General features: G+C 48.4%; 1 protein-coding gene across 1 annotated transcript; it reads right to left on the bottom strand.

Annotated features, from left to right (window-relative positions):
- Positions 1–807: 807 nt before the first annotated feature.
- TNFSF15 (TNF superfamily member 15) lies at positions 808–22,450 on the bottom strand. Its single transcript, XM_032130947.1, has 4 exons — positions 21,833–22,450; positions 15,074–15,125; positions 13,787–13,834; positions 808–8,687 (listed from the first exon to the last, which is right to left on the bottom strand). The coding sequence occupies exons 1-4, from the start codon at positions 22,388–22,390 to the stop codon at positions 8,260–8,262; spliced, it is 1,086 nt and encodes a 361-aa protein (XP_031986838.1). The 5' UTR covers positions 22,391–22,450; the 3' UTR covers positions 808–8,259.
- Positions 22,451–24,430: the final 1,980 nt, after the last annotated feature.

The raw sequence follows: 24,430 nt of genomic DNA, 5'->3' as shown, positions 1-24,430 counted from the left end.
GAGTCAACCCATCACTGTTGGAGTCTGGAAGGATCCAGACTAACACCCAAATTCCAGGCTGCAGGTTGGAGCCACGCCTGTTCCTTCAGCTGACACCCAGCAGCCAAATCTGTTACCGTAGAAAACAGAATTAATTTTTCCCTTTGTTATTTGGCTTCTGTTTACAGAAATAGCAATTTATGGTGTCGGTCCAACCGAGCCAATTGTGAGAATTAGCAATTTGTTTAATCCCCATAAAGGCCTATTTTCTGAATTATAAATCCTGTTCTGTTCTAGTGTTCTGAAATTCTAAAGAAATCCCAAAACATGGCAAGGTTTTACCAAGTAATCTCCTTATTGTTGAGTAAAAAGCAGCTAAATGGGAGTTTTTAATTCAAAAGCAGGGCACTTATCTTTGGAGTGCACTGTTTAATTTTTTGGGTTTTTTTTGGAGGGGATGTTGTCACCACCTTAAAAATGCAGGTGAGATTCAGTTGTGTCCAGAGACTAAAAATGAAACCTGTGGAATTGAAAATGACTCAATCAGATGAGACAGATGAACAAAATCCTCCAAAGCCCTTAAAGGCTCCTGGAAATGTCTGAGCCTTGTCCTCACGTGAATAGGGTTTAATTTCACTGCTCTGGAAATGCCAGGATTAATAATTTTCTGTGTGTATTCTGAATGGAATTAATAGTTTATATAAAAAACCCCTCAACCCTATGCATTTATAACACACAATAAACTTTGACAGGGGGAAATGCCTGGCCTTCCCAGCTGTGAATAGAGCACTTGGTGGGTGCTTATTGGAATAAAAAACCACTCAGGAATAAATATGAATCCAATTAATTTTATTTTTTCGCTTTAAGACACAAAGTACATTTTAAAGAACTATCTATAAACTTAATTTCCCAAAAAACTAGCATCAAGTATAATAGATCTAAACTTTATACCATGAATTTCACAATTTCTCTCCCATAAAATCAAGACATCTCTATGTACAGTACCAATAAATATGCAGCAAACATTTTCAGTGCCTTTTTTGGACGTTTTAATATAAAACTCTACAATCAATGGCAGAACTTAAGGAGGTTTGTGCAAGAATGAGAGCAGCTGGAAAGCTATTTTAGTTCATAATTCAGCCAAAAACCCCTAATGCTGCTGACTTATGTTCCTTAATAAACTGGGCTATGATCTCCCAGGCGATGCCTTTCATGTTGTTCCAAGGGATTTAACAACCAAGAAGCAGGGATTTGGAAGTGTCATGGCAAAGTTCACACTCGGGGAGAGAATTGCAGCACCAGGGCTCACAAAGAAATGGAAGTGGAGCTCTCATTTCCTTTGGGAACCTGTCTGGATGCTGACAGGGGGTGGGAAACACATCCCTGTCCATCAGCTGGGATTTTTATAGCGTTGGACCTTCCTGGGAGGGAAAATCACTTCCAGTTCATGGCAGCTGATGCTGCATCCTCCACATGGACAAAAGCCCTGCCATGGTAAACCCCAAAGCTGCATGGATCCCACTGGGATCTTGTCCCCAGCTGGGAAAAGGAGGCTTTGTGCGAGGACAAAGCTGAGAGGGCTCAATCCAGCTGTGGTTGGGCATCACAGCCAACAGGTGAGAGCTGGGAATGTTCAGCTCCCGCGGGGAGCGTCCTGCTCTGGAGGATGGATTTCATGGAGTAATTTTCTAGGGTGAGAGGGAGGTTCTGCCTCCCCTCAGGATTCATGTCCACGTGTGTATTCAACACTAAACCCCGTGGGAATCCTCCCCACAAAGGTTTATCCACCCACCCCAGAGTGAGAGCAGGGGGGCTCTCCCTTTCACCGGGTGCTTGGGTCATCTTTACCCAGGAAAAACACCACAAAACCCCCTCTGCAGCCGGGGAGAGAAGCACCTCCATTATCCCCACCTTCCCTAGGACCTCTCAGGGATGTGCCTCTCTCCCCCTCCACTCTCGAGAGGGAGCCTGGAGATTTATTGAGAGCAGACACCTTTTATCTGATTAAAGGAAGCCAAAATGCAGCCCAGTGCTCACACTCAGTGTGTTTAGACCACAGAAAATCTCAAGTTATTACCCTAAATGTGCAAAGCATGGAGTAAAATGGCAGTGAAATTGAATTCTGCTCTGCTCAAGTTAAAATAGGAAATAATAATAATAATAATAATAATAAAAATCTGTTTTGCTTTTGCTAAATGTGAGGTAGATATTGGATTAAAAAGAGCAAAAACCAACGTAACAGCAAATGACATCTTTTTGGTGTCACAGAGGAAAGCAGCCTGATTCCCACTGTCTAATGAACTCCTGGCTGATCTACAGAGGCTGTTAACAAAACCTCTCAGGGATTTGCAAGTGGATGAAAAACAGGGGAAACAAATGTCCTCCACCAGAGCATTCCAGTGAAAACCTTCCTGGAGCCAGGGCACAGAGCCCTTCACCAGAAACCTCTTCTGAAGCAATTTAAATGTGATACTCCGAGTTCAAGCCAGGAAAGCAAAAGAAATTTGGGGAATAAGAAATAATACGGCAAATGGGAGAATGTTTCTCAGTTCTGGTGGGGGAAAGAAAAGAATTTGCATTCTTGGCAGCAGAGGAACTGGAGATAACAGCAGCCAGGATGAGGAATAAACATCCAGGGGATGCTGCTGCTCTGCTGGAAGGGTGAGGACAGCAAAGCTGGAGCTAGAACAGAGTTAGGGGTGCCCAGAGCTCTGCTGCCTTCACTTTGACTCTCATTTGCCCAAAATTTCCTGCTTGGGTAGTGCCTGTCAGCCAGGAGCTGAGCAATTGGGAACACGGAATTCCCAAAATGCTGAAGTGTTTTAGTGTATGGTTTTTGCCTTATGAAGTGCAAGTGTCTCCAAATTCCCAGGGGAAAGTCTGGACCCAACTTCACTCTGCTGAGGGACCTCTAACTGCATAAAATAATGATTATTCACACGTTTACACACAATCAAACTGGTTTTTTTATACATCAGCCCTACCTGGCTGCTTTAGCTGGTCACTCTTAATTGTGATTAGTGTTTTGGGAAGGGGACCGGCATCAAAAGTGGTCACATTTGTTAAGTTGCATTTTTATTATCATAAAACTTGGGAAAAAAATAAAGAAGCTAAGTCAGTTCTTGTGGTAAAGATACATCTCAGTGCTGAGGCACAAGATAAAAGACAATCCCTTCTAGGAAATCCCTTACAATAGCAAAATGCTATTACTGGTGTGTAACACCCAGATGTGGGCAAAGATCCTTGACATTTTCTGATTCTTCTAAAGAATGAATTCTCTCCTCATTTCTCACCTGAAATGATGGGCCACTCAGAAGGTAAATAACACAAAGGACAGGGTGGTCAGTTGTGCCATAGAGGGGTGAAAAAACCAAGATTCCTTCAAACTTCTGCAATATTGTGTTGAAATTTTCGAGTGAATTCCTCAATCTGTTGGGCTTGGTCTGGGACCCCTTTTGTAGAGGGGTTTGCACGTCACATCCCCTGCCCTGCCACATCCAAAATCATCTCAGCAGCATCTTTTTGGGTGATGTTTTACACCCTTGGACACCAATCCTGCCAACACCCCTGTGCTGGACAGTCCCTGCAGTCACTCTTCGATTTGGAAGATTGCTCCAAACCACGATGGAGCTGAGGAGAAACACAACTAAGACTTTCTGTCCATGTTTAATTTGAGGAATGCAGATTTTACTCCTCCCATTCACCAAAGAGGAGCTGGTTTTTACCACAGTCCCCTTTGGCCACGTGCTCAGGGCTACGTTCAGCACAAAGAAATGTTGGTAGGATTTGGAGCTGCTTTCTTTATAACTTGATTAAAATTTACTTCTGCATGTACATGGAGAGAAAGTTAATGCTTATTTATCAACATTCAGTTTTTAAGGGGAAAGGAAGCGGTAGGTAATGAACTCTGTTATGAATTTGGGTTGTGCTTAGTGTTAGTTTTTTGGGGGATGAAAGAGATTAGGGAAGAAGACAACTCCTAAGATCTAGAATATTTTGAGCAGTTGTTAAAAAATAATAATCATAATTTGATGATGCTTCTTTCAGTGGTTTTGTCCTGGAAAGTGCTTTCGGGTTCTTTTTCCTAAGAAATGGAAGGGTCAGAACCTGAAATCATCATTTTACCTTATTTAGCCCAAGCTGCCTATTTCACTCTTTTTTTCCTCCAGATTCCATTTATTTTTCCTGATAATGGTTTTGGTTTCATGGCCACCCAAACCAAAGCACGTGTTCAGCTTGACCACAGACTTTAAGGTCAGTGCTTCCCATGACCAGATTTCATCAGCTTCTCATTTAATCAAAAATGCTGATTCCTGTGCGTTTTCACATCTCCAGAAATGCTTTACATTTTCTAAATCAACAAACACAAATTTCGGGGAACACTCGTGCCCTTATTTAGCTTTAAAAAAAAACCAAACCAATCTGAGAATCCACAGTTCAGGTTCAGTCTGTTGGAGATATTTCCCTTTAAGCTCGATTTTTGTTTGACTTAAGTGGCTTTACTCTGACTTTGTGCCTTTGACTTCTGTGGAGGAATATCTGATAGAAAACAGGCTCAGAATCAGCCCCCGAACACTTATTTTATGTGCTGGTCACTGGTACAGTAACATTATTAGCACTGAAAAGGGGGGAAAAAGGGAATAAAGAGAATTTCCATGAGGATACATGTGGGGATCAATATGCCTGCACCACTTTAAAACAAGTAATGCCACATATATTGGTTTCTGTCCTATAAAATGTGTACTAAGTGTGCTCAAAGCTGGTGTGGGTCATGGGGTGCAAAAGCTCTAACTGGACTAAAAGAAATGTTTTTTATGGATAATGGATCAAGAGAATCACACCTGGAATGGAGCTGCAGCAGGCAACTTTCTGCTGGTGGAATTCATCTTTAGTGTGCAGTGGACACAAATTATGTGCTAAAAAAGGCTCATTATTGCCAGTGGGGTTCCTGGAATGTCTATGGAATATCCACAAAAATATATTTCTGTCTGTGTGTAAATATCCCACAGAAGGCTCTTTGACTGAATGCCAGATGTTGCATTCCCCACTCCTCTCCCACAGCCCTCACAATTCCCATCATTCACACACCAGGATTGAGTGATGCTGCCTTGGGATACAGTTTTCCTGGAAATCTGCTGTCGCAGCCTATCAGGATTGCCTTGTGCCCTCAGAACAATCAGCTCTTTCACAGTAAAGAGAAGCTTTCTGAATTACTGTAATTATCCCAGAAAAAAAGAGAATTTCCCCTCCAATTTCCACCAAGGATAAACCAAATTAACCCTGTTTTGCACCTCGCAGAGGCTCTCCTGCCCTAATTGCTGGGAATCACCTGTCTGGGAAAGATGATTTCAAATCTTCCTTTATGAGACTGACCCCGTTGTTTCGTGTGCTGGTCACCTGAAGGGCTCCACATGTTCCAAAAGCTGTGGATTTTGTGTTTTCATGAGTTCAGATCCTGTTCGGGGCACACGACCGGGTGATCAAAGACTCAGCGTGAGGTGTTGAGGGAACGCAGCAGAGAATCTGAGCTATGGAAAGTCTCAGGGTTTCACAGGGAATAATTTTGTCCAGAAGTGCCAAGAGTGGGGGGATTTCACCAGATTTTACCCTGGTGGGGGGGTCTCTGAGCAGGAAGAAGAGCCCTGAAAAGGAGCTGGGTCACCAGAACCGCTTTCTGAGGAGTAACAAGGCTGAGGTCGTGTGTGCCAAGCACTGAATGGATAATTGGGAATAACTGCTCCAGGCTCAGCTTAAAAAATAGGCTGAGCAGGTGGAGAAAATAGGAATAAGGACTCCAAGATGGAATTGATCTGGATAATAAAGACGTAAGAGGATCCCTTGACTCAGAGTGTTTCCATCTGCCTGCAGGATCATTAAATTTACTTTCTCCAACCCTATTTTGAGATGTCAGTTTCCTTTGTGCACTGGAGAAATTGAGTGTAAAAAATGGCATTTGGATAAAGAAGTGTCCTGGCACCTATTGGACAGGGCCAGGAAGGCTGAAAGGAGCAAGGGATCAAGAGGACAGCTGAGATGTGGATGTGGGGGAAGCAAAGAATAAGTCAAAGAAAGGATGGGAAGCCGAACTGGGATGAGGTTTTGATGCAGGGAATTTGTCAAGGTCTCCAAATGGGCAGAGTTGTGCCAGGGGCCAACACTCAATGATGCCACTCAAGGAAAATCTGGAAGCAGAGGAAAAGAGGGCAGGGCAGGGTGGCAAACTCCTGGCTGCTGTGATGTGCCTCATGCTGGCTCTGTAGATAAAACAGGGAAGGACTGAGACTGCGGGACCCAGGATTTGCAGGATAGGCAAGAATGGGCAAAAAGCCGCCTTTTTGAGATGATTTACCACAAATATGGGCCAGTTTTCATGTCAGCAGGAAGGTCCTTACACCAAGACATGAAGACACAGAGATCCTGCTGCTGCCTGGACCATCCTTCCTCCTGCTCTGCTCCTCTCCTCCCTTCCCAACCTCCTTGGTTTCTCTCCCTGCTCCAGCTGCTCCACTGAGTTCTTGTCAGCTCAAACAGATCTTCCCAGAGCAATAAATGATCTCCTGGTGGGAAGAGGTTTGCCATGGACAAAGCTGCAGGATCACACATGTGGTTGTCTCCACTACAAAGCCTCTGCCCAGCTGAGCTCTGCAGATACAACCCCTCACCCCCAGAGCTGCAATTCCCCACCTCGGTGTCTCCCCAACGCCAACGGGGGGACTTTGGGCTCCACCACGGCTTTGGGTGGAAACATCAGCTCAGGCAACAAAGCCTTGCTGTTATTGCTGGGCAAGAAGTGGAAAAATGGAGGAAATCCAAGGAGGTGAGGCAGGGAAGAGCTGCAGAGAGGGGAGCCTGGTGCTTGGGTGGTGGGTGCTCAGCTGTGAGACCTCGGGGCTGTTCAGGGTGTAAAGTCCCAGTCCATGGGGACATGACCTGAGCCATTGCTGGAGATGTGTTTCCTGAAGGAGGGGAGGGAAAAAAGGGAATTTCTCTGAGAGACAGAAAGGTCTGCAGATATGAGTAAGTGCAAGGTGGGAAGTTAAACACTCCTGAGCTCCAGCAGGGTCGTGTCTTTGGATCTTTTCACCTCGTGTGGGGACAACTGGTGGCCAACCTTCACCCAGGGCGAGGCTGGGGAGTCCCTTGGGGTTGGAGGCCACCATCAGCAATGGTTGGAGCACCAAGCCAGGGATTTTTTAGTTGCACTTGCTTTGCACTAAATGTAATGGAAAGCAAAACACTGCAGAGGTTTTCTCCCAAAATTTTGGGGGCTGATTTAAAAGTGTGCAAAATTTTGCTCCGTGTCTCTCTCTGCCTTGTTTGTTTTTTTCTTTTCTGCTATCCTAAAGTTAGGACCTGGAGGGGACATTCCACTTTCATGCTGAAACAGAAAGTGTTTTGCGTGTTCCCTAGATCTTTTCCAGAACATTTTGAGGCTGTATATGGACTTAGAGAACTGTAAACAATTTTCTGGAAAAACCAAAAATCTCAAGTAGCTTCTGCAAAGCACAAGATACAATTTTAATCTACTTTACAGGGAAGTTGGAAGGGATTAATTAAGCAGTTAATTATTAACGTGAACTTTATGTTAGTGCAAAGTACTGAGTAAATCTATTCATAATAAAGTTATGAGAAGTAATTGCCTTTTAGAACGAGAATCTGAAGAAGGGTCATGCAGAACTACACTGGAAGTGCTGGAGAAAGCTCAAAACCCCTTTTTTCTGTTGTTTTGGAGTTGAGGAAATTGTACATTGAAGGTGGAATTAGTGACATAGCCTAGCTCAATATTCAAGAGCATCATTCCTACCCACAGGTATCAGCCATTCCTCCTTAGCTTACAAAGTTTTGAAGAACTTTCAACTTTTACTTTCAAAAATAACGGGTTTTTTTTCCTCCAATAGGACTTCCATTTTTCTGTTTTGGCTTTTCTTTTTTTGTTTGTTTTGGACTTTTTTTGGTTGAGTTTTTTTTGTTGTTGTTTTTTGGTTTTTTTTTTGTTGTTTTTTTTTTTGGGTTTTTTTTGGGGGTTTTTTTTTTTTTTTAATTTACTTTTTGGTTGGTTTTTGTTGGTTTTTTTTGAGGGGGTTATTTCACTTCAACCTACAGCTTCACCTTTCCCTACCCATTAAATTAAGGCTCTAGCGAGCTGCAGAGGAGTGATGGTACAGAAGAAAAAGAAGGAAAACAGCAGAGATCTCACCCCAACACGCGCCCACAAAGCCAGAGTCCAACGAGGTCCCCCCAACGACCCTGGAGGGATCCCCACCAGCTGCTGCCAGAGCCCTACAGCAAAAAGGCCCCAAAGAAAGTTTTGTGCTCCTTGGTGTAATCCACCAGCTTGATGTCACTCACGTTGACCATCAGCTTGTCTCCCACCTCCAAGGAGACAACAGCGCCCAGATAAATGGGCTGGAACCAACCATTGCTGTTCTCACTGAGGGTCTTGGTGCCCGTCAGCAGCTGGGTGGGCTCGGGGTAGCTGTCGGTGACCTTGGTGATGATCTCGGTGACAGAGTTGGGCTTGGTGCTACTCTCAATGGGCCCTCGGAAGGTGACCTGAGCGTACACGTAGTAGTCCCCAGACACAGGAATCACCAGAGCGTTGCTGGAATAACTCAGGTTGTTCTTGGTGAAGGCCAGGCCTCGCTTGTCTTCCCACTGCAGGATGGGCAGGTGGCTCCCCACGGTGCTGGCCAGGTCCTGCTTCTTCACTGCGGGAGGAAGGGAGAGAGAGAGGAGGGTGCGTGAGTTTGGTCCTGCCAGGGGTGTGGGGGTAACACGAGAGCTCTGCTCCAAAGGGGGAGGAATTTCAGTAAGGTGAGCAAAATGCTGGGGCAGAAATGTTCTTATTTCAGAGCTTGAAAACTGAGCTCAATGGGCTGCAGGACAACTGCCCAGGGGTATTTTCCTAGGTGCCCACAGGGTGTCCAGATCTGAGCTGTCAGGACTGAAACCAAGGATGCTTTAGGAGGACCTTGGCAGTGTGAGCTGGGCTTGGGGGTCCTGGTTGTGGGTCAGACCCCAAAGGATGAGCTGTCCTTCCTCAAGGCTCACTCTCTGGCACTGGGAAGCAATGGAGATTCCCATCTCACCCATTTCCAGAGTGAAAACCCTGTCCTTAAGTGACACCAACACTGGGACAGTTGTACCAGGCTTGTACCTAACGGTTGGGACAGCCAGAGGAAACACTAAACCATCCTTTTTTCAGTAGGGGTGGATTGCAATTCTTAGAGAGACACTGCTGTGCTTGCAAAGTGTCCACACTGCTCACCATGATGTGTCACCAAGCACTGAGACACTTGAACTTCACTTCCTGCCAAGCTGCTTCTGAAGGGGGTGGGGGTTTCTCAGCACTTGTCTTGAGCTCCTCCTCCTGAGTGCTCTCAAGGACATCTTTTGCAGAATTGCTTTTGGTTTACCAGGGTCATTGGATTTCAGCAAAAACCCCAAAGACCCCACTGTGCTTCAAGAGGTCCAATTCCAAAGCAACACATTATATTTTAAACCATTTTTATCTCTCTCTTTCCCTTGTTTCTTTCTTTAATGCTTTTTCTGGAACAAAATACTTAAGCTTAGAGTCAGCCTCAACATTCCTCCAGACTTTTTTCCCCCCAATCTTGTGGTTACAAGCAGAGCTCCATTCCCTCCATCAGTCTGATCTAAGCTGAGGACGCTCCCCAGGCTGCAGAGGGAAAATCAGGGAATTTCTGCCCTATTCCTTTCATCTCCTCCACCACTTTGATTTCTCACACACAACAGACAGGAGAATAAACCCCAGCCCTTGCACGTTTTTCTGCAGGGAAGCGAGAGTTGTCTCCGCTCTTTACTGACTGCCACATAAAATTGTTGTGCTCAAGCAGCAGCAGTGGGAAGAAGAGAATAAAACCCGTGAGGATTCTGTCAGGTATTCATATGAACCTGGAAAATGAATGATGAATGCTGAGAAAAGACTGAGGGGACGGAGTTCTAGGAGCTGAGACCTTTTCAAGGAGCTTGTGTTAATGTTTAAAGTTGATTTGGATTCAGTATTTGGGGAAGGGGGGTGTGTGCATGGGAAGGGTGGCAAACGGAATGAAGGTGAGGGAAGGCTTTGAAATTCCCTTGGCAATAACCTTCAGGTTTATCCTGGGCGAAATGAGATTCAGAAAAAGGAATGTGCTCGTCTCCCAGTGGCATCTGCTTCCCTCTTTTCCAGCAATAAATAATCCATGAGAAGGCAGGAAGGTGTTAGGAGTGCAATTCCTTTAACATTCTCTGAGCAGCACAACAAAATAATGGCCTTTTTCATGTTAGTGCTGCTGAAGTACCAAATCCTTCTGATGTTTTCCCAGGAGGCAAAGTGGATGAGGGGAGTATTTCTGGGAAGGGGAAGCCAGACAGGGATTGTGGCAGCAAGGAAAGCTAAATTACAGAAGTATGATAAGGTTTGAGACAATGGAGCTTGATACAGAGAGGGGAATAAAAGAAAGTGAAAGTGCTCCTGGGCTGCCTTCACCCTCATCCACCTCTCGGGTTAGGGACTGGTCTGAATCCTGGGAAAAGCTCAGGTAGCTTTGGATCACTCCAAAGATTTGCAAGAGCTTGGAGCAACACGTCTCAGAGAGCAGAGGAAATCTCGTTTGAGATGGGAAGGATGAGGAAAGATCAAAGTATTTCCAGAAAATGTCCTGGGCTCTTTTCCATCTCTGGAATTTTGGGGGGAACTTGAAGAGAAGCTGCCTGTGAAATGTTCTTTTCTTGTAGAATGACACACTTAAAATGTCAATGACAATTCCTCAATGAATTTTTATATTAGTTAAAAAATATATTTTATTAGCTATAGAATATGATAAGATCTCCAATGAACTACATGACTTCCTGACTTCTAGAATTAGTCAAGTTTCACAGCTTTAACCTCCCTTTTAGGACGAATCTCTCTCTATTGATGCTCTCTATTTTCAAGTTAATTAATTTTCCCCGTACTTTCAATAACAGTCAGGAGGAAAAAAAAAAAAGAACGTTCAAGTGCCTTTCAGTGCAGCACAGCTGCTTTTCTAGAAGTAACTGTACTTTGTACTTGTCATTTATTTATTTATTTCCTAAATTCTGGAGCTCTACTTCCTGCAAATACACCTAGGATGTTAATTCCTGAAGTAATTAAAATCTGCTTTTAATAAAGGCTTCATTGCCACAGTTCCTTCCACTTTCCCACACGCTACAAATTCCTGGCATCCCTTAACTCTCCTGTCCCCAAAGCCCTTTTGGTTCAGTCCCTTGCTGGAGAATCCCTGTTGCTTGTCAGGTTTGGGGTACATTTTGTGCTGAATTTGTGGGGTTTCTGCAATTCTTAGCACCAGTGGGAGAGCCTAATCCTGAACTCTGAGTCTCAGCAAGAGATTGGAGCCTGTAGCGTGCAAGGTCCTGTGTCTGCAGGGTCTCTGGTGCTCAAGCTCGTGCCCTGAGGATTTAATAAAGGTAATTTGAAAGCAGAAAAGATGCTCTGCCCAAATTTAGAGGTGGATTTGGGACCACTGCAGCACAAGGAGCACGAGCCAGGTCCTGCAACACTGGTCATCCACTGTGCCACAGGTGAAAAGAAGGAACAGGCACTGCTCTGCAGCCTGACCCCAAATCCAACCAAATAAGTGGAGAGGGGATGATGGCAGGGCAAGGAGAAGCCCCAAATAAACACTAATGCACAGGAGGAAACGGGGATGGAGGAAAGTCTGAGCTGGGTATTGGCACATCTCAATAGGTAAAGTCATCAGGGAGGGGAGAGCTTGATGCCAGTTTGGATAAATAAAAATTCTCAGCATGAGTTAAAAAGGCCAAGAGCAGCTGGGAGATTTATCATAAAGGAACAGACACCAAAACATGGAGTTATTCTGCTGCTGCCAATTAATCAGTGCATTCCCAAAGAACTCTGGCTAATTCCCATTCCTCTCACTTCTCTGCTCTCACCTTCACAATATATGTGCCTAAAACTAGAAGAAGACAGAACAAAGGTGTGGAAGAGATTTCCTACAATTTAGGATTTGTAGTCTGCCACCTTCACTTTGAAAAAGGCACCTGAGGTGGGGGAATGTAACAAAGATCAGGAGAATAATTATTCCTTCTACACTTTCTATGCACAAGTCGTGGTTTCTGAGAAGACAAAACCAGGGTGGAACCCAAGAAATGATTTTGCACGGAGTTGAAAATAACAGGAAATATTTTCTGCCTGCAAAGTGCTTGGAAACTCCCTGCCACAGGGAGAAGCACCAGGAATATGTTCAGGCTTAAAACAAGGGTCAAAGATAATCCATAGATATTGGGTTCCTTGATGACTACACAGCACAGCACAGCACAGCAAGGAGAGAAAAAATTCCCTTAACTTTCCCCTTTTCTTGCCCCTTCCTATGGCCAACAGTGACTGGCCCCAGCAGAATGCCAAAGAGGATGGGCACAGTGGCCTGGGAATGATGGCAAAGGAATTTTTGTAAATATGGGGGCTGAGGAAATTCGGAGAAAACTGTTAGGTGTTTCCCTGTGGCCACTGGGCTTTTGTGCAGCCCAGGGAAGTTCCCACCAGCAGAGCAGAGCTTTGGCTGCTCCTTTGAGTTACTGGAGCCTCTGGATCTCTCTGCCATGGGGCACTTGGGAAAACAAAACCTTCCAGGAGCGGACACTGTCCTCTTGCTCTTTAAAACGTGCACTTAAGCAAAGATGTGATTTTGGACAAGGACAGGTCAGTTTTGGAGCTCCAGAAACCCCTGTGCCCAAGGGAAAGGCACCAAGGATGTGCATCAGGGAAGGAAACTCTGCTGGGAAATACATTAGCCCTGAGCTGAAGACTGATTGAACCCTGGAGGTGGATTTTGATTGAGCTCTGCAGGAGGATTTGAGAGAATCGCCCCAGCACTTCCTGCATTTCTCAAGTTACAAAGTGCACCCTGGGGCAACACTCGAGGCCCTGGGGAAGCCTCTGCAGTGAGCTGTACTTTGGGGAGGGACAAATGGCATCAGGCCAGCTGGAAAACGCTTTGGCACTCACTCCATCCACACTGGAGCCACACAGGAGCTTTTCTCTGGGAATACCTCAAATTTTCTGCGTGGGTGGAGCTGGCGAGGGTGGGGGATGTCTCAGGGCAGTGTCCTTGGTATAGTGACGGCTTCAAGGCTGAGGTGGTGAGACAGGGACCTTGGAGATGCTGGCACCCCCTGGAAAGGCATGGGAGCCTCTTGGAAAGGCCTGGAAGCCTCTTGGAAAGGCCTGGCAGCCCACCCTGTGACAGGACTTTGTGACAGCACCTTCCTACCACAACATAAAGGCCTGGAGGGCTCAGCTTGGCATTACCCTTCCCCTGCTTGCTCTGAAATGTGTCAGAGATGATCTCACTGAAAACATGGGGGGTTGGATGGGAATATGTTGTGTGTGGCCTGAGTCAGGCCTTGTTGAAAAATAAAATAAAACTGGCCTGATTTGACCTGATTTTGCTCCAAAACTTGTAATTCTTGCAAATTCACTTCTCCACGAGGGCTCACTTGAGCTCCTTCCCCTGCCTTTTCTGGAGGATTCAGCAGATCACTGAGACAGCAGGCATCTATTTCAGTTCTCTTACAAAAGCTGGTCACTCAATAAAGCAAACAGCTTGGAAAAGTGGTGACATTTCTGTCCTGCCTCCTTAGTGGGCCCTTTCCTACAGACACAATGCCCTCAATCTGGCGTGGCCAACAAGGCAAAGCTGAGTATTATGTTCTCCATGTTCTGCTCCTGTCAGATCCACGTGGGCCAAGGTTATTGAACCACAACATCTGCTGTAAAAACGCTTCAGTTTTGAACAAGAATTACCTGTCAGGTGAGCTCGTGGCTTCTCTGCGCTGGAAAGTGTGTCTGTAACTGAGGGAAAAGGGAAAAAAAATGGTGTGAGGATGTTTGCTGCTGTTCAATAATAAAATCACAGAATGTCCTGAGCTGGAAGGAACCCACAGGGATCATCCAGTGCAGCCCCAGCCCTGCACAGACCCCCCAACAGCCCCACCCTGGGCATCCCTGGCAGCGCTGTCCAAACGCTCCTGGAGCTCTGGCAGCCTCGGGGCCGTGCCCATTCCCTGGGCAGCCTGGGCAGTGCCCAGCACCCTCTGGGGGAAGAACTTATTCCTAAGTCAACAAAACGTGAGTGGTGGTTGATGCCTGTGAGGAAATGTGTGCACGCCCTCTCCATTTCTGCAGAGGTCTGAGACAGGAGTTATTTGCTGGGATCCCTTGTTACCCCTGAAGTAATAAACTGCAAACGAGGAAGTTTTGGAATCCCATGAGGATTTTTTGCCTTTTCTTTTATACCCCTGTTGTACCTTTCTGCAACTTCTGTATTCCTGGTGCTTTTTCCCTGCATTCTTGGACTTAAGTTTGTCAGGCTAGGAGACTGAACATTTTAGAGGCTTTGTGGCTGGGGATCGGTGTGCCCTGGACCCCAGGGTCCCCTCCGGAGCGCATTCTGTGTGCTAGGATGGAGCCATCCGGGGGGGGCTCCTTGGGGAGGGGGCTTGCTCGGGCCTCTCATTGGGGAATCTTTGATGGATGTGCTAATTGGTGGAACCTATGGTGTCATACCCGATCTTTTGGGATATACTTGGTGGGGTGCTTTTCGATGCATATGACCTGGGCGTGTGCACTTAAGGATCCTTACAATAAATACCAAGGTAAAATCCCTTTTCCCCTTCTAACCGTGTCTGACTCTTGATTTTAAGACCAGGAAAAGGCATCAGTCAGAGCTGCTGCAGCACCAACAGGGCGCATTGTGGCTGCGTCCTAAACTGCTGGAGGGTGAACAGAGGGGAAGTGTGAGGAGCAGGGGCTCCCAAATCCCTGCTTTCGCTTGTTCAGGGAGCCCCAGTGACCCTGCAGGGCTGTGGGGGAAGCCGGTGCTTGCACAGCTTTCACAGCTCTGCGGTTAGAAATGCTCCCGTTTCACTCTCTTATCTCCCTGCATCTTCTGAGCCGGGTTTGCCTCTGTGCGCCCTGGCAGGTTTGTCTCGGCAGGGATGGGGTGGTGAGGGCAGAGGGGAGGTGGGGAGGTGTGTGCTGGGACTGCAGCACCCACAGGGGCCAGCGTGGGGGAAAGGGTGGCAAACTCACCGGCAGCCACTGCTCGTTGCTTCAGAAAGTGAGAGCCCCTCTCCTCTGTGACCTGCAGGGGAGAGTTACAGGCAGTCAGCTCAGGGTGCCCAGTACCCCGCAGAGGGGGTTGTGTGAGTTATCCCAGAACATGGAACACGCGGCAGGGACATCAGTGAGCTCAGCTGGAGCTTTTCGGCAAAAAGGTGAGTCCTGACAAGTCTTTGCTTCACTGTGAAAGGAATGAGAGGGATTTGTCTTTACAAACAGACTGTGGGCCTGCTGGGAGATAAAGCCAGATACTGAGAGGTGAAAGAAGCAATGGGAGGAACCATAAATTCCGTAGGAATTCCACTGATTGGCACAGACTGTTACTCACCTAAGGCCGTGCTAAATCCCTGGATTTAGAGAAAAGAACAGAGACACAAGGAAGAAGAAAAGGAGGGCAGGTACACATTAGAAGGGGGTCTGTATTAGGCGATTTGGGAAGTCTGTACCTCTCAATACCTCAGCCAATGGGGAAAGAGAGAGGGAAATGCTGCTGGGAAGTTAGGATAAATAGGTGGCTGTGTCCTCCAACAACTTGAGAGACCCCACGGGAATGCCCCATGGCCTCTCCCTTTATTCGAATAAAGTAACAGGGCTCCTCTGTCTCGATTTTGGACATAAACCTCTGGTGTTTGTGGATTAATTTTCCTGACAACTGCAAGACATTTCTGCTGTTGGTTTGGAACTGCCTTCATCTCCGAAAGGATTCCAGGACCCTGGGGGAGGTTGTGTTAAACTCTGCAGCTGGACAAGCCCTTGGCATAACCGGGAGGGCAGTGGCAGAGTGGCCAGTGGGAATCAGCCATGCGTGGGGTGGTCACACCATCCAGCACTGCCAGAGCCCCTCTGCTGCCTGGAGCCTCTCCTGCCCCCCGATCTATGCAGAGCAAGCAGAGCAAAGGGAGTGATTCTCCTCAAGGCAGGGCAGGTCTGAGCCTTTACAGGAGCAAAGGTTCACCCACACCACCAGCTCGGAGCCTGGAAGTGTCCAGGAGAAACCACCACCAGACTGGAATTATTCCTTCAAGATGCATCGTACCATGACACAGAGAGAAAACTGGTGGCCCACACGTGCTGCTGTAATGACATAACTTGTCCTGCTTTTCCCTTGAAGGGACATTTCCAGTGGAAGAGGTGACTCTGCATCCCATCAGAGAGCAGAGACTGAGGTGGATCAGCTCCACCTGCTTTTTGTCCTGCACCTGTCTCATTCCAGACTAAGCCTGTTCCTTAGGTCTGCCTGGAATTTTGGGTGACTTCCTGGGGGGACAGGAGCTGAGCAGGTCTGAGAGAGCAGCTGGCAGTGGCTGAGCACTGCTGCTCTGAGCTTGCACTGGGGAAGGCTCATCCTTCCTCTCCCCTGGAATTCCATTCTGGAGCTGAACGCTCCCATTCCCCTCGGGCAGGACATGGCCCTGGGCCCTGCCAAGTGCTGCTGCCCTGAGGGCGAGTGGTTCAGACGGACTGTGCCTGTCACACTCCTGCCCTGCCAGGGCTGTGCCTCCTGAGTTACCAAAAATATACTGAATAAACTGAATAAACTGCCCCTGGTCATCTCCTAGAGAAGGATTTGAGGCACTTTGTCCAATAAAAGGCTGAAACAATATTAATATGTAGATGCTGAAGCTGTCTCCTGCCGGCTGTGCCTCACACAGCTTCAAACACCGCAGGAGAAGGAGAAAATAGATCATTTATATTGTCTGGGGAAGGAGAATGTTTGCGGAAGGAGAGTCTGCCTGCCTGGATTTGGGGACTGCTGGCTGCTCCAGTAAACCCAAAGATAGTTTAATGTTTTACTGGAAGTAAACATCCGTGGGCTCCTGCAGAACACAGCCATTTCTAAAATAGCTGCTCCAGTGCGTTGGGAAAAAATGGAGAAGGAAAACTGTAGGGAAAATTCTCCTTCCCCCTCCCCCCTTGCCCACCTGTACACAACTGCCCAGCCCCAGCAGCCTCCTGGAAGAGATTGGTGTGAAATTCCAGAGTGGGGCTGAGGGAAAATTGGTGCTGTGCTGTCCAGGAGATTTCCGTGCCTTTCATTATGTGTAAGGACTTTCGCAGTCCTGCTTTCTGCAGTGACTAACCACGACTGCCCGGTGAAGTGACACAGTCAGACTTTGTCCCTGCCCCGGTGGGAAGCACGAGGTCAGAATTAAGGATTTCCCTCACACTCCCCTTGCTTTCAACCCCACGTATTCACCTAGGAGTAAATTTACACACTGCTTGTGTGACATTCCCTACATATTTACCAAGTGATTAATTATCTTATTTCCCAAATGATCCCATTCTCTAACGATTCTACAGCCAGCTAAAAAATTAGTCCCAAACCTACATTTAAGGATGTAACTTCTGCAGAACTGTTTACATACTTGAAGCCCAATTTCTGCTGAAGTTCCTTGTTTAAACTTGGATGTTGCAATCCAAACAAGAGGTGGCAGGAAAATGGGAAAGAGAGCAAGAAGAATTCTGCTTCTTTGTAAAAGATAAAAAAAAAAGGTGTTTTTTTTTAAACCTAAATGTACTTATTTCCTAAGAAAGCCAGATGGAAACAAGATGCTGAAGGACAGAGTGATGCAGCAGAGATGCTGAAGGACAGAGTGCTGCAGCAGATACAGCAGGGGGATAGAGCAAGGTGTGAAATCATTCTGTTGCTTGGCAAAGGTGTTGCTGTTCTTTTTTTCCCCCTAATTGTGCTATTTGATAAGAGTATAAATATAAATCTCCTCTAGAAAGTGTTTTAGTGGCAGACAATGCTGCATAATGACCAGGTGTCAGTAATGCTTGTCCTGAACAGGCACAGATGTTGTGCACGGATGGGGAGGGAGAACTGAGCAGCACGAGACAGCAGAGAGAACATTTACACAATTAGTGCTTTTCTCTCTTTTCCCTTTCTTGCTCAGCTGTGATTCTGAAAAGTTCACAGCTTCAGTTTTCCCTTTGGCTACTGTGGAGAGCCCAACCACTGGGTGATGCTGAAAATCCCACCCTGAGCTGACTCACAGGTATTTGGACAGGCAGCTCTAATTGCCCTGGGGATTGCTGTGTGCAGGACATTTCTGGATGGTTCTGGTACCAAAAACGTCCAAAAGCCCCAGTGCATTTATATCCAGACAGTGCTACACTCAAAAAGAAGGGCTGATATCCAATGGGCATGGGAAGAGCAGCTGGCACTGCAGGCAGAGGGATTGATGAACAAAATATCCCCAGCTCCTCCATCCACTCCATTGTCAGCGCCATTTCACAGGGAGGGTCTCTGCAGGTCATGGCCAGTACAGAAACCCAAATTTTTCTAACTCCAGAGATGCTGCATGGTCTGGGCCAGGAATTTTTGGTAGGAACGTGGCCTGTACCACTAAAAACTGGCTTCAATAAGAACATTTTGCTGCCTGGTGGAAGCCTGTACCCAAGGCATGTGCTCACAAGGAACATTTGCATCCAGCAGCAGTGGCCAGGCAGGGATTTAACTGGTGCTGGCTTTGGAAGCAGAATCCCAACACCTGGGCCCATCCAGCTGTGCTTGCTGCTCCTCCCCAGGGATTTCTCCGTCCCCAAAGATCAGGAAGCCTTTTGAGGTTCTTCTCCTTCCTTTATGAGCAGGCCATGAGGGCAGCTCTTTCCTGGGATTTGTTGCCAGCTTTCTGGCTTCATCCTTTGGGGCAGGATCCAGGTGGAGCCTCTGGGATTTTCAAGTTCCTCCTGCTCTGCACCAGGTCCCTTCTCCATTGCCAGGCTGCCAAGGCACAGCCAGGGCACACAGGGGCATGTCCAACCCTTTGGAATTCCCATCTGGAACTCCTCTTCATGCTGCTTGTGGCCCTGACATGCCGAGAATGCCATGAAAGAGAAACCCAAATACCAACTTCTCCAGGCCACAGGACTTGATGCTCTGCTGAGTGGGATGCTGAGGCAGCCTGAGCTGCTGTCCTGTGCCATCCCAGTGATGGTTTTGGGAACTCAGACTGAAACTTGGCTTGCCTTTGAGGAAGGATGGCCCTTCCTCTGGCAGGACACCACTATGGCCTTTATACAGATTTCTTGCTAATAACACAAGCCATGTGTCGTGGTTTGAAGAACTCTCCTCGCTCTGGACTGAAGCACAAAAGAAAGCGATTTCTCTTTCCCAAAGGAGCAGTGGAGTGAGCCTGGAAGGTGTCCAGGAGAAACCACCACCAGACTGGAATTATTCCTTCAAGATGCATCGTACCATGACACAGAGAGAAAACTGGTGGCCCACACGTGCTGCTGTAATGACATAACTTGTCCTGCTTTTCCCTTGAAGGGACATTTCCAGTGGAAGAGGTGACTCTGCATCCCTTCAGAGGCACCAGGTGACACCACGTGCACCCACAGCGAGGCAGGGATGAGCAAAGCGCCTCACCCCGTGGGCAGCGTGCCCAGGGTCACACCCCTGTTGCACAAACCTTCCCGGGCTTCCCTTCTCCTCTTTCCTCCAGGAAGGACGCGCTCAGGAATTTACTCCATCTGCTCCTCACCTGCTGAGCCCCTCCCTCCTCCCAGGACTGTCGCCAGAGCGTGAGAAGGTGACAATTGTGTGTGGGCTGAGCTCTGTGGGGCAACCAGAGGACTCTGCCCGTGGGCTGCAAGGGTCAGGAGGCCAATACTCATTTGGGGCAAGCTCGGGGCAGCCCACTCATCCCAGTATGCCCAGGGTACCCACACCCCAAAACCAGTGCCCCAAAGAGCTCTGCCACACAAGTCTGGTCCCAGAAGTCCTCCTCTGAGCTGTCAATGGGGCACATGAGGACGGAGTCATTTAGTAAACTTCGAATGCAGAAGGAAATGCAAAAGACATTTTCCTGCGAGCTTTCATGCCCAGAAGCATTCCCAGGGACTGAACCGCCCCGAACCTGCAGGCTCCTTGGGCACACATCTCCCTGGGGAACTCACAGCAAGGCACCCGGGCAGACACATCCACCCCTCTGCGCTGTCCCGCCGGACAACACCGACGGCACAGAGAGCAGCAGGGTGAATGGAAAATCGGGAACAGGCAGGGCCCAGCCGAGGTGCAGCCCCTCCCACGGCACCCCGGGCACCTGGCCAGCCCCGATGACTTTCCTCTTTCTCCCCGGGACTCGCGGAGGTTGTAACTCCTCTGACCACCTCCTTCCATCCCTGTGGAAACATTACGTGCTGCTAATAGGGAACAGGAGCACGGAAGAGGTTGTATAACTCCTCTGATCACCTCGTTACATCACTGTGGAAACATTACGTGCTGCTGGTTGGGAGCATGAGCACAGCAACGCACACTGGTGTTGCAATTCCGATGGATTACGTTGCGCTTTTCCTCGTAAGAAGCCAAACCCACTCATAAAAATGCTTTTCTCTGCTAACCCTGCCAATAGGATCACGAGCCATTGGATGGATTAAACAAGTTAACATTTGATTATTCTTTCACTCCAAGATTGTTTCAAGACTGAACTCTCATGGGACACAAACCCAGAGCAGCAGCAGAGAATCCCCAAAACACCTTTTTTTAGTGTCTTTTACCCCTAATCTCGAGTAGCACCCAGCTTTCCAAGCTCCTCCACCTTCAGCCTCTGCTCTGCCGTAATTCCACACTTCTGGAACTGAGGGTCCCTGAATCCTCTCAGAACGTGCCCAGCCCTTGAGGAAAGCTGTGCTCTGGCACCTGCAGGTAGGACAGCCTGGGTTTCTAGAGCTGGGCTCGACAGCAGTGACAGGGTCAGGGCAGCATCACCCCTCATACACGCAAGGAATGGCCAGATTTAACAGCCTGAGAAGCTTCACAGAGGTAGAACCAGGTACCACAGAGGATGCTGTACCCTGAACTCGGCATCACTCGGGCAGCGCAGCCTCGGGATCACCCAGGGGCCAGCACCTCCCTAAACACCCCCGGGCTAAACGTGAGCCAGGTGACAAACCTGCCTCCGAGGCCACTGAAAAGCCAAGCCCCCTTTCTCAGGCCCTTCCTCGCTGATTAACTCGGGAATTGCAGACCTGAAGCTAAAATTCAAAGCTTATTTCTCCAGACCTAGAGCATGGGGCATTCCTGCCGAATGCACAGCCTCCCATGGGAATCGGCACTTGCAGGAGGAATGGAGCATCGTGGAACGGGGTTACAAGCAGCACAGCACAAGTTTGTAGGGCTGGGAGCAAAGTGAGTGCAGCTGTTTGGCAAAGGAGAAGAGCTGAGATGATCCCTAGGTCTAGAGAAAGTTTTAATGGGGAGTGAAAAACAAGATAGAAAACTTAGGGTCTGACTCCCTTAATTGTCTCAAATCAGATCTCTGCAGAAGTTTGCATTAATGATAATTAATAATCCACCAGAGCTGTAGCTGTCAGCCCAGGGACGGGTGACTGACCCACTGGCATCAGCAGATCTTCCTGAAATCAGACACTGGGAGGGGAAACTGCAGATTTAAGCCAAAAGAAGGGAGGAAAGTATGCCAAAAATCTGGCAGAAATCAGTGCACAGACACTGATTCCTACCAACCAGTGATTTTTTTAAGCATTCCCTGCAGCATAGCAAGAAAAGTTTTCGAGTCATGTACTCTACTTGTGACCTCAGTGAAAGTAAGGAACAGTTAGTTAAAAAGAACGAGCAACCATCAGGTTTATCCTCGGCGTAAGCAAGAAGGAATGTAACAGCGAGTCTCTTAAACACGGTAAGTTCGTCACGAGGATTCAAAGAGCTCCACAAAGGCTCCGTTTGGAGGCGCGGGACAGGACTCAGGTGCGTCCGTGCCTTACCTGGCTGCCACAGGAGCTGGGCGCTCGCAGGTTCCCGATCAGCAGGTAAGCGGTGGGCAGCATGAGCAGCAGCACCGCGAGCAGGCACAGCAGCAGCGCGCACCGTATCCTCCTCAAATCCTTGCGGAGGTGCATCCCGGCGCTTTGGCCGATGCCGGGAGCCGCAGCCTCCGGGCCGATCTCCACCACAGGCTCCATGGCAGCAGCGCCGGGCTCGTTCTCCGAGAGAGCCGGGCACTGCCAATCCTCTTGTGGTGCCTGGCCTGCATGGAGACCCCCATTAAATAAGAGCTGCCCCGAGTGTGGGAAGGCACCGCCACACACACGCACCCTCCCTCCCTCCCGAGGAATGCACCGCCTACAATAGAAACCCGGCAGGGAGAGCGGGAGCACCGCGCTCCCCGCGCTGCCCGGGGCCGGCTCCTGCCTCCCGACGGCTTTGCCTCCCCCCTCTCGGTGCAGAAGGAAGCCAGGAAAGTCCCAGTGGGTGGAACCAGGATGAACCCCGCTGCTGGGCTGGATAAGCTCGCAGGCTTTTCCGCGTGGCACGGGGAACATGAAACCAATGGGAGTGAAAGTGAGAAGCAAGAGGGGAGAGAGGCAGAGGCAAGCAGAGCCCGGCAGTTTCTTCTTTCCCAGAGAAAGGGGAAGAGGCTTTTGGGGAAGGTGAGACGATATGAAGCAAGTGACCCCAAAGAAGGGGTCCGGTTCTCTGAAGTGTTGCTTCATCCCTCCTTTCTAGCAGAATTCACAAGAGGCTGCCCGTTGCTCAACGTTGCATCTTTTGCACCAAACCGTCAGGGCTTAGGCCCCAAATCGGAAGTTTGTCTGCTCTGGGGCTCATCTTCTCCCAAATGACCTTAATTAAAAACCTTAACAAAAAAATTGTGCTGTCACAGAAGTCTGTTATTGCTACTTGGAAAAGTGTGATTTTGGAATAATGATGTCAATCTTACTTGACTGACAGCTTCTATCCCCGATAGAGAGGGGCTCCTCATCCTCTGGAGCTGATCAGCAGCACAACCAGGAGGAACAAGCTCTGCTGGCAGCTGATGTCCAGCTGGAAGGGGCTCCTGTATCCCAGGAAAGTTCCTTCCTTTCTCCCTGCTGCTCTGCAGCAGCCCATTCTCCACAAGGAAATCCAGTCATTTAGGAAGTGCTTGGCATGGAGATGTTGCCATTTAGACTTACCCAGACTGCTGAAATTGGACTTTTTTGTCCCCAGGAAAGTTCTCATTAAAACAGAAACTTTCTTTGATGTGTATCTGCATGCACAGTGATGTGCAGGAACTTCTCCTTTTTCCCTGCGTAGAGAAACAGGCTGGAAATTTGAATGCTTGTGTAGTCAGAGAGGTTTGGTTTCCCCCACCTCTCCAGGAAAAGCATTTCAGATTTGGGTTTTTAGAAAATAAGACCAAAGAAAGAAAACTATTTTCTCAGGCCCCAGGTAATCTGTAACATCCTTTTCCCCCAAAAATACAGCCAGCTCTTATTATTTCAATGACACTGCTAAAAATCTTCCTGTTGTGATAATTTAGTGCAGCTCTTGGTACTCTGGAGAGCTACAAGTCATGCTCTGAGCAGAGCACATGATTTGGTCAGCGAGGCTGACTGAGGCTGCCAGCAGCAAGGATGGGATTCCTGCCAGCAGGGCAGAGAGGGAATAGACCAGGGAAAGAGAAAGTATGAGAGTGTAAGCAAGAAATAGTGAAAGCCATTCTGTGATTTACCATCTCTCTTATTTCCCATTTAGGGAGAAAAGAGAGATGGTAAATCACAGAATGGTTGGGTGGGAAGGGACCTTAAAGGTCCCCCAGTGCCACCCCTGCCATGGGCAGGGACACCTCCCACTGTCCCAGGCTGCTCCAAGCCCCAGTGTCCAGCCTGGCCTTGGGCACTGCCAGGGATCCAGGGGCAGCCACAGCTGCTCTGGGCACCCTGTGCCAGGGCCTGCCCACCCTCCCAGGGAACAATTCCTTCCCAATATCCCATCTATCCCTGCCCTCTGGCAGTTTGAAACCATTCCCCCTTGTCCTGTCACTCCAAACTCTTGGAAATTGTCTCTCTCCATCTTTCCTGCCAGCTCCTTCAGGCCCTGCAAGGCCACAGTGAGGTCACCCCAAAGCTTCTCCTCTCCAGGCTGAACAATCCCAGCTCTCCCAGCCTTTCCTCCCAGCAGAGCTGCTCCATCCCTCTGATCCCCCTGGAGCCTCCTCTGGCCTCTCTCCAGCAGCTCCAGGTCCTTCCTGTGCTGGGCCCCGGGGCTGGGGCAGCTCTGCAGGTGGGGTCTCACCTGAGCACAGGGGCACAGGGGCACAATCCCCCTCCCCTGCTGCCCACACTGGGGCTCAGCCCAGGGCAGGGTGTTCAGGGGTGGCTCCTACCCAGCCCCTCACCCAGCACATCTTTGTAAAGCACCAAAGGCCACGTGCTCCAATCCCAGCCAAACCACATCGCTCCTGTGGGGCCTTTGACAAGTGACTGTGTTTCCTTCCTTAATTCACTGTTTGTTTGCATTTAGACTGTAACACCTTGGGAACAAGGACTGCTATCTGCTTTCACAGTGCCCAGATCTCATTTCAGGGTAGATGTGGCTCC

Source organism: Corvus moneduloides, chromosome 21 (assembly GCF_009650955.1).
Source record: "Corvus moneduloides isolate bCorMon1 chromosome 21, bCorMon1.pri, whole genome shotgun sequence".
Taxonomy (NCBI): Eukaryota; Metazoa; Chordata; class Aves; order Passeriformes; family Corvidae; genus Corvus; species Corvus moneduloides.
This window is presented reverse-complemented; position numbering and strand designations above follow the sequence as displayed.